The sequence below is a fragment of the Danio rerio genome, chromosome 4, assembly GCF_049306965.1.
Source record: "Danio rerio strain Tuebingen ecotype United States chromosome 4, GRCz12tu, whole genome shotgun sequence".
In the NCBI taxonomy this organism is placed as follows: domain Eukaryota; kingdom Metazoa; phylum Chordata; class Actinopteri; order Cypriniformes; family Danionidae; genus Danio; species Danio rerio.
In genome coordinates, this window is record NC_133179.1 from 402501 (window position 1) to 417031 (window position 14531).

General features: G+C 38.6%; 2 protein-coding genes across 11 annotated transcripts in view; one reads left to right on the forward strand and one right to left on the reverse strand.

The window, feature by feature from the left end:
• Nucleotides 1–10696, reverse strand: part of etv6 (ETS variant transcription factor 6) — a 21960-nt gene extending 11264 nt beyond the window's left edge. The window contains exons 1-3 of one of the 4 annotated variants that reach the window (XM_073945517.1): nt 10386–10696; nt 4170–4267; nt 3885–4014 (exon numbers count right to left, since the gene is read on the reverse strand). In XM_073945517.1, the coding sequence (XP_073801618.1) occupies nt 3885–4014; nt 4170–4181 (142 nt within the window). In that variant the 5' untranslated portion in view covers nt 4182–4267; nt 10386–10696. 4 annotated transcript variants of the gene reach the window in all.
• The window catches only part of LOC101882435 (chemokine-like protein TAFA-2), a 23554-nt gene continuing 18603 nt past the window's right edge, over nt 9581–14531 (forward strand). For 2 of the 7 annotated variants that reach the window (XR_012401663.1, XR_012401659.1), the window contains exon 1: nt 14023–14326. The gene's annotated coding sequence lies outside the window, so the exon portion shown is untranslated. Of the gene's footprint in view, nt 9670–13483; nt 13574–13809; nt 13898–14022; nt 14327–14531 lie in introns of those variants that run through there. The other 5 variants (XR_012401660.1, XR_012401661.1, XR_012401664.1 and 2 more) reach the window with 5 other exon arrangements.

Here is a 14531-nt window from a genome sequence, read left to right on the forward strand (position 1 = left end):
CACACACACACACACACACACACACACACACCTCACTCCTTCTCACATGGCATTTAATGCATATTCATTGATGAGATACACTCCAACACCTCAAACTATTTTAAACGAGCTGAATCAACACAATTCTTAAGACTTTTTTTTTTTGGCAACAACTTGATCGTTTTGTGTTCAATCCACTTAGATTTGTGAAAAGAATTCAGATATAACGATCTGTTGGTGTCGGGACATGAAGGATCTGTGGAACGCAGCATTTGTTTACAGCTGATTAATATTCATGAGGATTACAGGAGATTTGCATATTCTGGTCAATCCAGTTAGAGAGCTGCAAAAACAGACCAATCAGACATCAGTATGCTAATGTCCTGATGAGGTCATCACTCAATCAGCGCAGGAGAGACTGTAAATGATAAATGCCAGCACTTGAACGAGCGTGTGTGTGTGTGTGTGTGTGTGTGTGTGTGTGTGTGTGTGTGTGTGTGAGTGTGTGTGAGAGAGAGAGAGAGAGAGAGAATTCTGAAGGGTTAACAGAGACAGAAGCTCATCTCACACAGACACACACACACACACACACACACACACACACACACACTTCCTCTACAGGAAACTGAGCAGCAGTGTTTCTGCCCACTCCGCAATTTCCTTCTTCATTCTGTGCTTTTTTTTTTTTTCAATCTTCCTTCCTTCCCCCGGACAAATTCATCATGAATGTGAGACTGATGGCGGTCTGTTCTCAAATCTCACAAACACACACACACACACACACACACACACACACAAGGAAAAACAACAAACTCTCAAATATAAGACTATTGCGCACACACACACACACTGTACTCAGCCAAGCAGTTTTAACATGATTACACACACACACACACACATCAGTCGTGCTGGAAAGCGGCGATTCGATCGCTGTCAGGAAACACAGACGCCTCCAGCCAAGAGGGCTTCTGGGAAGTTCTTGTCATTTTCCCCCTCCTTCATCTCTCAATAGCTGAAGCCTGATGCAGGTGAGGCTTTCAGAAACACACACACACACACACACACACACACACACACACTTTATCAACATCTACTGCTCTTCTCACTGTCTGACAGCAGAAATCCTGGGAAAGTAAACTGTGATGACTCTCTGGTTTCCTAAATGTCTTCAAGCAGACATCGCTGAATCCTGCATTTTTGTTTGTGCGTTTCTGGTTGTGCATTTTTAATTGTGCATATTTATTTGTGTGTTTTTATTCATGCGTTTAATTTGTGCGTTTTTATTTGTGAGTTTTTTTCACACATTTTTATTCATGCACTTTTTTTGTACATTTTTGTTTGGGCATTTTGTTTACTCATTTTATTCATGCACTTTGTGCGTTTGTTCGCGCATTTTTGTTTGCATATTTTATTTGCGTGTTTTTATTTGTGCGTTTAATTTGTGCATTTTTATTTGTGCGTTTGTTCGCAGATTTTTATTGGCACATTTTATTAGCGTGTTTTTATTTGTGCGTTTAATTTGTGCATTTTTATTTGTGCGTTTGTTCGCAGATTTTTACTGGCACATTTTATTTGCGTGTTTTTATTTGTGTGTTTATTTTGTGTATTTTTATTTGTGCGTTTGTTCACATATTTTATTCGCACATTTTATTTGCGTGTTTTTATTTGTGTGTTTAATTTGTGCATTTTTATTTGTGCGTTTGTTCGCATATTTTTACTCGCACATTTTATTTGCGTGTTTTTATTTGTGCGTTTAATTTGTGCATTTTTATTTGTGCGTTTGTTCGCATATTTTTACTCGCACATTTTATTTGCGTGTTTTTATTTGTGTGTTTAATTTGTGCATTTTTATTTGTGCGTTTGTTCGCAGATTTTTATTGGCACATTTTATTTGCGCGTTTTTATTTGTGTGTTTAATTTGTACATTTTTGTTTGTGCGTTTGTTCCCAAATTATCATCCGCACATTTTATATGCGTGTTTTTATTTGTGCATTTAATTTTTGCATTTTGTTCACACATTTTTATTCATGCAGTTTGTTTGTGCATTTGTTCACATATTTTTATTTGTGCATTGTATTTTTGCATTTGTGTTTTTTTATTTTTGCTTAAATGCTTAAATGATGAATAATAAATGATGAATAAGATATATGTATTTATTATTCAACATATGTATTTACTATTCAAAATTTGATGTAATCTCAACTGAAACATATAGAGAGGGCGGGGTGTAGAGTAGCTCCTCCTCTTTATAGAAAAACAGCCAATAGTGCACTGTTTTGCTCACAGCTCTGACAGTAAAAGTGGTTGAGCTCAAGTGCATCAAATGAACAGCCAATTAGAAGAGGGGGGCGGGGCATGTCAGACACTAGAGAGCATTACACCCCATTCACACAGGGCGTCAGCATCAACGCTTCCCATTCACTTTGAATGTCCTTGTCGCTGGCCTGTAGTTGGCGCTGTGATTATGCAGAAATGCGAGACATTCCCAGTCAACACAAAACACTTCTCACTCGCCATTACTTAATGTTAAAGAGTTTTATACAGAATGTTGATGAACAGATCAGCTCATCCTGCTCCACACACACACACACTCACACACACACACACACACACACACACACACTTGTTTTTCTTAAATCACAGCATTCAGAAGTAGGAAATAGTCAAATGCCGGGTTTATGAGTAACGTGAACTGCTCAGACTGGAGCCGGATCCTGTTGGAGAGCCCAGAGACACGCCCACCCACCCACACACACACACACACACACACACACACACACACACACACACACAGTTCCGTCCCAAAGACAGCACACACACACACCTCAAACACACGGTTAAACATTGATTGGCTGCTGAGAGCTGCAGATCAGCAAACACAACACCCTGATCTCTGAGAGAGAGAGAGACACGCTCAGACCCGCCGCACAACCACACACACACCATAAATACAACACACACACACACACACACACACAATATACACATGCATACACACCATATATACAACATACACTCAAGCACGCACCATATACACATGCACACAGACAAGCGCAGAGGGTGTGTATGTATATCTGTGTGCATGTGCGTGTGTGTCTGTGTGTGCATGTGCGCTAGTGTGTGTGTGTTTGTGTGTGTGTGTTCATACACACTGCAGCAGAAGGCTGGTCTCAGTATGTCTCAGCTTGAGTGTTTCACTGACGTCAAACTGCAAACCAGCACCTGTGCAGGTATGAGTGTGAGTGTGTGTGTGTGTGTGTGTGTGTGTGTGTGTGTTGTCAGACAGAGTGTTTTTGTGCATGTGTGTGTGCATAAGTGTTATACATGTATATGTGTTTATGAGTGTGATGTTTGTGCAAGTGTGTGTGTGCATGCATTTCTGTGTGTGTGTTCATAATTGTTTATGTGTGTGTGTGTGTGTATGCCTGTGCAAATGTATGCATTTGTGCTTGTCTGTGTACATAAGTGTGTGAACGTTTATGTATGCATGTATACGTGTATGTGTGTATGCATGTGTGAGTATGCATGTGTGTGTGCACATGGGCGTGTGTATATGTGTGCGAATAAGAGCACTAGGGTGTGTGCGCGCATGTGCATGTATGTGTGTGTGTGTGCATGTATTTATATCTTTGTGTGCGTGTTAGAATGTGCGTGTATGTATGTGTGCTTGTGTGTATGTGTGTGTGTATGAATCTGTGTATGTGTGTGTGTGTGTGGGCATGTATGGATTTCTGTGTGTTTGCATAATTCTTTATTTGTCTGTGTGTGAATAAGTGTGTGTCTGTGTGTGCGTGTGTATGTCTGTGTACATAATTGTGTGAACGTTTATGTATGCTGTATATGTGTGTAAACAAGTGTTGTAGTGTGTGTGTGTGTGTGTGTGTGTGTGTGTGTGTGAGACTCACGCAGGTGTGCAGGCAGTCTGCTGGTCTCCTCTTCTGTTCTGGCAGTGTTGGGTGCGAGCGGCACATGGCCGGGAGAGGAAGTGGAGTTTGGCAGTGGACTGGCGGACGGGCTGAACGCGCTCCTCTCCTGCTGAACACACACACACACACACACACAGACAGAGAGCTATACATCATCACACACTCAATCAGACCCAATGCAAACAGCAACACAAACTCATCGAGTCCTCACAATGAAGACACTGACCCTGCACACAGGTCAGAGGTCACGCAGAGGTCACCTACACTGAGGAACATCCACAGTTCTCTCTATGAGGATTCCAGTAGAGCAGCACACTATATCCCCGCTTCAGCACCGATATGTCCATCTATAATGTTGAGTTCTGCATTAAAATGATCCAAGATTAGGGCTGAAGCACATATGATCTCTCGCAGTGTGTGTATCAGCAATAGTCACATCGCAGAATTAGATTATTTATTAAAGATTATAGATATTATTATATTTAAATAACTTATGCAAATGATGACTGTGTGATTTACAGTAATTTCTGTGTTTGAATACTGTTAGACTCTCCAGAAACCATAAAGCACTGTGTATTTATTTAGTATTGCTTGAAATTTGTTATAATTTATGCAGATGCACTGCAAAGAAAAACTGAAATCTTTCCAAATACAGCTATTAAAGGAACATCAGATGACATTTTATTCAAAAATAAAAATAAACTAAAAAATTATATATATATATATATATATATATATATATATATATATATATATATATATATATATCAAGGTTATAACAGTTTTGGATTTTTTATTAGTTTTAGTTTCCATTTCGTTTTTGACTTTTGGTTTTAAAATTCAGATTTACTAGTTTTTTACTAGTTTCTATATTTTGAAATTATTTAATTTTAGTTTAGTTTTTATTAGTTTTAGTATTAGTTTTTTAAATAAGGATATTTGTTAGATGCAAGATTCAAAATCAACAGAATAAATACTGTATAATAAAAACTTTTTCTGAAACCTGTATTCAGAGAACACATAAACACCATCATCTACCAACACCATCTACCCATCCTCAAACTCAAGTACAACAGCACACAAGACAGCAGTCTTAAGTACAATATGTGTGCAAGGCTGCTCTGAGGTCAGATACACAGCAGTGACGGGAAGTTCAGATCTTTAATGCGGATGTTTGAACTCAACATGGCAACATTATGCAGTCAGCAATAGTCATTTCAGTCAGTTAAAACATCACCATGATCTGAAAAATGTCTTACAGTAAAGTTTTGCAGCCCGACTGAAGCAGGATTCTCTTATTTTAACTCCATTATGATTTTCTGTTATGAAATGAACTTACGTTATTCATCAGATCCTCTCATTAAGCTCTCGGTTTACCCGCGCTGCAGTTGTTCAAGTTTAGTTCAGTCACAGCAGGCTGTCATGTGCTGTTTGTGTTCGGTTCACTGAATCACGCATGCACAGTATTATCGGTCCCCCGCTTCTCAAATCTGATCTCAGTGTGACGTTACTGTTCTAATAACTGAATTAGAGTATATATTGGATTATTTAGAGACAGAGGGGGTATTAGGCGAGTCAAAAAGTAGTTTGTGGATGAGTGCTCAAATGATTCAGTTCGATTTAGTGAACTAATTCAACCAGTTCACTTAGAAGATTCGGTTAAAAAAATTTGTTCGCGATCACGATACAGAAATAAAGCCCATTATTGGGCACAAATGTGTTAAAGTAATAGTTTTAAGTGCCTGTAATGCCGTCACCGTGCTGCTGTCATGTATACTAGTTGTCCACCTGTCGTGGGAGCAACAGCGAAGATGACTGGAGGAGAACCGGCTCAATGGCCACAGGAGCACAGACTCAGCTGCCGTACAGGTCAAACACCTGCAGCGCGAATTAGATTTACTTCTGAACGGTTTACAGTAAGATTATGTATCAAATACATTTACAAAGACGAAAACGAAGGAGGTTTTTGCTATAATTTTAGTTCGTTTCAGTTAGTTTTTATTTTATTTCAGTTAACGACAAATATGTAAAATTTTAGTTTTCGTTTTTCGTTCATTTTTGTTAACTATAATAATATATATATATATATATATATATATATATATATATATATATATATATATATATATATATATATATATATATAGAGCAAAATATAAAGCAAAAAAAAAAATTATTATCAAAGTGAAATATTTAAATTTGAATGCTTTTTTCAAATTTATGCTCATTTAAACCATTCAGGATTAAGAAATGATAGCATTTGTAGTGTTAACAGTGAGAAGAGAGAGAGAGAGAATTGAGCTTATTGCTGTTTCAGCTTCTTTGGCTACATCATGACAAAAAAAGTGATCAAGTTTACCACATTTTATAAATGCAACTATTTTTGTAGTTAAAATAAAACAAAATAAAAATATTCTAACAATTAAAAGCCATCAGCAACAATAAATAATACACAAGGTAAAATACATAAATAATAAAGATAATATAAAAGATAAAAGTCTAAAACAGTTTTTAAGGTTTACTTTTGATACAAATTTGTACAATTTTAGAAGGATTCATATTTAAAAATACTCCATTTCAAGTCTCTCCAGATAAAAAAACATTGTCTGATAACATTAAAAATAGGGCACGACACAAGTATATGTTTAACAGTTTGCAATATTGACATTTTGGTGGTTCTTCTGCTTTGAGTGAATGTTCATGTGACAGTCTGTCATGTGTGTGTCCAATGCAGCATCTTCACTAAACAATCTTATCATATCTTGAGTTTAAAAATAAGTTAGATTTTCTTCTTATTTCTGGCTGAATTTCAAAAAGTTGATTTTCTGAGCACTGACCCCATTCTGTTTGCCACTTGATAAAAATATAGCATTTAATTAGAGGATTTAAATCCAAAGGTGCGAGCGTTAACAGTGATACATTGCATTTATTTATTTATACAATGGAAACTACACACTAAAACCATCAACAGTTTCTGTATTTTGGCTTGTGAATTGCATTATTGGATCAGATTTACAGTAAACTAATGTGTAAATCTGTTTTAATCCTTCTCCAAAACAAAAGCAGTGGTAAAATACATATTCAGAAGAGTTTGACCTCTCCAGCAGTATATAGTTTGTCATGATTAGATTAAAAATTAACTTATTTTATTTTTATTTTATTATTATTATTATTTTTAATTTAAGCAAAGAAAGTGAAGTAAACTGAAAGGTCTCGATTCATGTGTAATAATAATACTATGAACTCTTCAGATGAGATACACTTCTGTCCCTCTCTGCCGATAACATTTACACTGAGAACTGAAATTCACCGCCCCCCCAGAGTCGCGCTTGTGTTTGTTTCCAGGCTGAAACTGAGAGTCAGGAAACACAATGCGGTTCTCTGGAAACTTCCTCAAACACGTCTGCTTTCAGTGTCCAGCGCAAATGAAAGCATGCAAAAATCACACACACACACACACACACACACACACACACACACACACACACACACACACACACACACACACACACACACACACACTGTGAGCTGATTTGCAAGCCGCCACATGAACAAACACAGGTCTGAAGTGTGGAGGATCTGCAACTGTCAGAGCTTCCAGCGTTAGCCCAAAACACCTGGGATATTCTAGGCAAATCATGCAAATCCCAAACAGGTAGTTAGCATTAAAACACTAAAGCGCATCTTTGACCGAGTACAACTTTAGGCTGTACATGTGTTATTCTGGCGCATGTTTTGGTGCACAGTCTTTCAAATATTTTTTAATTAATTAATATTCATTCATTTTTCTTCAGCTTAGCCTCTATTCTAGAGGTCACCACAGCGGAATGAACCGCCAACTATTCCAGCATATGTTTCACACAGTGGATACCCTTCCAGCTGCAACCCAGTACTGGGAAACACCCATACACACACATACATTTCACACACTACGCACAATTTAATTGACCAATTCCCCTGTAGCGCATGTGTTTGGACTGTGGGGGAAACCGGAGGAAACCCGCGCCAACACGGGGAGAACATGCAAACTCCACACAGAAACACCAACTGAGACTTGAACCAGAGACCTTCTTGCTGCAATGCCACAGTATTAACTACTGAGCCACCCTTAATTAAAGCCATATATAATTAATTAGCTATTATTGATCGAGACGCAGCCTCTGATTGGTGGATTTTCAGCACAGAATCATGGGCTCAGCATCAAGTGCTTAAATTCACTTGTTGATTGGCTGTTAAAATGTGGGCGTGGCTCACAAATGTTTATGAATGGGGTTGAGGGGCGGAGCTTAAGAGCACTAATGGTGTTCACACTCAGTTATAAAACACAGCTCTCTTGGATTGTTGATCTGGATCACAACAGAACTCGGCACTTTTACGCAAGCTCAAACTCACGGTCCTTATTTAAATCGAATCAAAACAGTGTAAACACACTTGAATGATAATTATTTCGGGAACAGTTTGTTTGTTTGGAAGTTTTGCTGCACATCAGACTCCAGATCAGCGTTCACACTGTTAAAAAAATCAGCCAAATAGAAATAAACTGAATCAGACAAGTGTGAACACCATTTACAGAAGAGTCGCATACACAACTAAAGAGGATGATGTTGTATTTAAAGTGTTAAACGGCGTCTAATATGCATAAATCACGGTTATAAGGGGTTTAAACCCAGCAGTGTGAGAATATCTCCCGCCTCTAATGCTCAACATGAATCAGACTTGATGAATGAAACACTTTGATTGACATTCTCCCTTTGTAGGTGTCAGAGGGTTAAAGCCCCTCCCACTAGTCTCCATCTCATTAGCATAACCAGCAGCCCTGAGTGAGAAGCAGCCGTCTGTGCATTAGCCATTAGAGTGTTTGAGCTGCTGAAGATAATGTCAGCATAGACTAAGAGGATTATAGATGTGCAGTTTTAGATGAACAGCGACAGGAGCCACATAGACTCACGCATTTGTAGCTCCGCCTTCTTGCTAAAAGAGCACAATCTCATTCGAATTAAGCGAGTGTTAGTGAAACGGCACAATCTGGATGAAAACAGGATCAGTTCCAGAGAGTTGGAGAACGTTATCTGCGTGCTACTTTGAGCTGTAGCTTCACACACACACTCTAGAGACTTCGTATGTCACCTTTAGATATGCATTTGCATTCCTCCATGCGCAGTGAGAACGGGCCAGGTGAGAGGCTTCATGACATCAACACACAATGAAGGATATGAAGATGCCATAAGGAAACACCGAGAGCGAGTGTGTTCAAAGATCAGCAGATAACGCCATTTCCGCGCCTCTGTTACTCAATAACCACACACACACACACACACACACACACACACACACACACACACACACACACACACACACACACTAATAATAAAGACTGGACAATGTCCGTGATGATCGGTCAGAGACCTGCACAAAGTCCCCATGCCGCTGTCCGATTATTATTCCTGCAGTGTACTGACCCGAGCACTGTTATAACAGCAGAAAATAAACCCAGACAATGATGTGTCTTTACTTTGAAGTTTGCTGTCTTTTTCTAAAATGACCAAAACATTAGAAGATTATATTTCCATGAATGCAGAACACATTTAGGGTGCAAGGGTTGTCTTCGGGGTCACTTTTGGGAGGGGGAGGATCCCTTTTACACCACAAAAACTAGATCTTACACACACACACACACACACACACACACACAGTACTAATGGTCTGCTCCTTTAACTGTTAACACTGCCTTGATAAACACTTCTGCAGGTACTTTTATATTGAGGTAAAGTTGGTTTATTTTCACTCATTCCTTCATTTGTGAGCAGTGACACTCTTATATTGTTTACAGCTACTCTGATTTTTCAGTCTGAATCGCATGTAAGTGACTTTAGCACAACATTAGCATTATTTAATTGGCTGTGTGAAAGTGTTTACCCTGACTGTCATGCTGGCTGCTAATATGAATTCCCTGTTTATTTATTATATAAATATGACATTATTTATTAACAAGTAAGTTTAGCCCAGCTACTGTTATCATTATAAATCCCCTTTACTGTAGTAAGCAGCGAGTGTTGTCCACTGAGTGAGCACTGCACACTGATGAGGGAAAACCCAAACATCCACAGAGTGTGTGAAGAGGAAGATCAGCTTCTTCGGGATAAACAGATTTGAGGAATGAACTTAAACGCATCTGCTTTCTTTCTTTCTTTCTTTATTTATTTATTTATAAGTGTTTAATGAATGCGGCTCATCTGTGACCCTCGGTAGTACACAACTATAGACAACACGAGTAAGCTAAACAGGCAAACTACAGCTCAGACTCGCCGTCAACTTTTCCCCGTGATCACACCGAGCGACCGATCGATCCCACGTGAAGTATCAATAGCCGATCCTGATCAATATCAACTCTCAGCAACAGATGATCGCGTCGAGGACGGAGACGCACGCGCGCGCGAGCACATTCACACAGCGCGCGCGACACAGAAAATGCAGATTTACCTTAATAATGAGCTGCTGCGAGGGGGAATCGGACATGTCTCGTTGAAATTCAGGAAGTTCTTGTGTTTCCACTTTCCTCTCCTTTTATTCTTCCGCGAAATGAGCGGCGCGTCCGCCTGGATAATGTTCCCCTCGCGACGCGCAGGCGATTTTAACTCGCTCGCGCATCCATTGGCCTCGCCCCGCGCGCAACACTTCAACTTGTCCGCGTTGTTGTAAAGTAAACGCGCAAACTGGCGCTACATTGCGGCAGCGCGATGGTTAACACCTTCCGGGAAGCGACGCTCGCGGAGCCGCGGCGGAACCTCATTGATCTGGACGCTCCGCGGCGGAGTGACGTGAGTTCCCGGCAGCGCGCGCCGCCTTAAAGAGATAGTTCACCCCGCAAAATGTATTTACTCACTTATTATTTTTGGTTCCAAACATTTATTAGTTTCTTTCTATATTTTGGGGAAAAAATAAAACCTGTAACCATTCACTTCCATAGTAGGAAAAACAATGGAAGTCAATGGTTACAGGTTTTCAGTGTTCTTCATATTTTGAGTTGAACAGAAGAAATCTCGCAGAATGGAAGAAACTCGTAAAGGTTTGGAGTAAGTGATGACGGTATTGTTAATTTGGAGTGAACTGTCCCTTTAAAAGGGAAATCGCGGATCGTGGTCAGCAAACGGCTGATCTGCGGTCAGATCCGGCTGGGAAGTGCATGGCGTTTTATATATGTGTTTATTTGTTTGATTGCTTTTGCTTATCAATCGCCAATTCAGTGTTTATAACATCGAATAATGAACGTAAACACATACGCGAGAAATGCTTATAAGTGTGGAAGAACAATATGGTCACGTGCTCTCGTTGTTTGGGTAAATAACACAGCTATATTTTTCAACAGAGTGACTTCATTTCCAAACTAATGTTGTTTTGATGACCGTGCGCCATCTGCTGGGTACTTTTGTTACTGTACAGGAGTGCTATTTATTTATTTATATGCTTTAGATTCAGAAAACATTACACATAACACTTGCCAAAATCAAATAAACATAGGGAAAAATAAACAAAACACACGCACACACAGACACGCACACACACACACGCACACACACACACACACACACACGCACACACACACACACACACACACACACACACACACACACACACACACACGTGTGTTTTTATGAATTGTGGGCACATTGCATAGGGTTCCATTGTTTTTATTCTGCACAAACTGTATTTTGTATCGCCCCAACCCCATCCAAGCCCTAAACCCAACCATCACAGAAGACTGAATACAGCTTTACTCCCTGAATGAAGTCACTCTGGGTCATTTAGAAGCTTTTGGAGAAATGAGGACGTCAATGTCCTCACATTTCACCTCCTTCTTGTAATACCTGTGTCATACCTATTCCATTATACAGTATAATATTTGTGTCCTGACATGTCACACACACACACACACACACACACATACACACACACACACACACACACACACACACACACACACACACACACACAGATATATATCATTTATTACATAAAGATTGTATATACAGTGCAGTTTTGTCTGTCAGTGTTTCTTTCCTTTAATAAATACACATTTCCAGATGTTAACTAATAAGAGCACATAATGTCACCTATATAAATGCCTATATTTTTAACCTATATAAAACAATATAAACAGAGAGAGAGAGTCAATGTTTTTAATGACATTAAATGAATGAATTTTTCAAAATTTCTCTTATTTTATTGGTTACAAAAAAGGCAAAAGGCAAACTTTCTCCCAGTCTAAGTCATTAATAAGTTAATTTAGACCAGTATATAAAACTATATATGCTTTGGTAACAGTCTGCTTTAAATGGCTTTTGTATAACTTCTTAATTTATGCAAAACACATGTTTCCACACACTGCCATACTCCATATAAAACTGGCTATTCTCTAAACATATGTCAGGTCCGTATGGCCAGCTTGATGAAAGGGGTGATTCTTTTTTTCTCAAAAAGTAAACCTTTTTGCAGTTATACACCTCATTTTCTGTTCAGTTATGAGAATTAAATACATTTTTAAAACAATTTTTAGCAGAATTAGCTTGTTGGATGGCTTTCATAACCACACTTGTTGATGTACCAAAAACATTTCCTAGATTTAGAATATAGAAATATGAAAAAAACAACATATTTTTTAAATGCAAATGTATAATATCCTATACAATTCAATTTCACATTAAAAAAGCCTTTTGTCATTTATTATTCAATAATAAATAACAAACTGGCCAGCACATTCAACTTTCCACACTCAAAACTGGGCTATTTTAATAATAATAATAATAATAATACATAATAATGATAATAAATAACAATAATAGCAATAAGGTAGAGTTTGACCATTTTTAGCCTCTGTTGAATAAAAGGTATTTGAAAAATTCACGGGTAACAACAATTGTATTTAATTAGTTTTAATTTGATGGGTTTTCGATGGATTATTTAAACTTTTATGATGACAGCAGTCAAAACAGGACAAATGAGCTCACATATGGGACAAATTCTGGACCTTTGTCAGTAAGCAGTGGGTCTTTCGAACCACCAGAACCCCCCTGGCTACGGGCCTGTATGCTCTTATAGTTTAATTTAAGTCATATAAAATACACACAATGATATATTCTAATATAATTTCTCATCTAAAAAGAAAAACACATTTAAGCAGGGTTTTAAAAATCATATCTGACTCGTTTTCTCACATTTCTGGCCTTTATCACAATCAGCAGTTGAGTTTTGTTTTAATTCTTGCTTTAAATCTTGTTGATTCTTTAATTCATGACGAAAAAAACCCTCATAAATAAATTAAATGAATCTCTGCTTTTGTGTTTCCACGTTTCCTCCACTTGGCGGCAGTGTGAGTCAAGATATGGATGTTTTATGCATTTTTAAAATAGCTTCAATGACCCAAGAATGGATTAATGCAGGACCAAATCCGTCCACATGATGGCGCCACACACACACACACACACACACACACACACACACACACACACACACACACACACACACACACACACACACACACACACACACACACACACACACACACACACACACACTCATTCAGTCTATCAGAGTTTGTGCATGGTGTGCAGTATTGCTGACATTAAACATGCCATTAAACGAGCTGTGCGGATTTGTTGCGCAGATTCCAGGTAATAACTCTATAATAAATAGCTGTTATGCTGTCTATGGGCCTAATGCAAACTGTTTTCCATCATATTCGCCTGTTTAGTAGTGGGCTATAGGTCAAAACTTATTGTTTTGTACATTTAATGTTTCATTTCCTGCTGTTTTGATAGCATCCAGGTAGTTTTGGTTTGATTGCTGGAATCTTAAAACTGAATATCATTGTTCTAATACTTTAGTGTATTTAAATAATCATAACTATGACTTGAAAATAAACACAATATGCTAAGAGAAACATAAACTTTTGGAGACCTGTGGTAGTCGAAGTATCATGGAGAATATCATGAATGGTACTTTCATTTGTGTGTGTGTGTGTGTGTGTGTGTGTGTGTGTGTGTGTGTGTGTGTGTAAGAGAGAGAGAGAGAGAGAGAGAAAATGAGAGAGGATGTGTGTGTGTGTGTGTTTCAGTCTGTCAGTCAGTGTGTGTGAAGCTCAGGGAAGAGCAGCATCTGTTCGTCTCTCCGTCTTTTCTCTTTTCACCTTTCACATTTACGGCTCATAATCAGCATCATACTTTATTCAAACAGGAGACGCGGGAATATTCTGTGCTCGACCGTTAATGACGGTTAGTGACGGGCACGCGCCGAACTCGCGCTCGGACCTGAATCATGTGGAAACGCCGCTGAATGAACCGATTACCGGATCGATGAACCCCCGAGTCCCGCTGGACTGATCGAGCTGATCGGATGGATTGATCAGGAGTTAATCAGAGCTGCAGGTATGATCATGATCATCTCATTCACTTATTATACGACTGATTCATTCAGACGCGCGCTCACGTCGAACAGAACAGGTGAGAAAGCAGGTTCATCAGAAAAAAAACAAACTGAATTCAACTCAATATTTATAATATTTATTTATTTTTGTGAGTGACAGCACTGTCAGTTTAGTTTTAGACATGCAGTCAATATTCACTAACATTT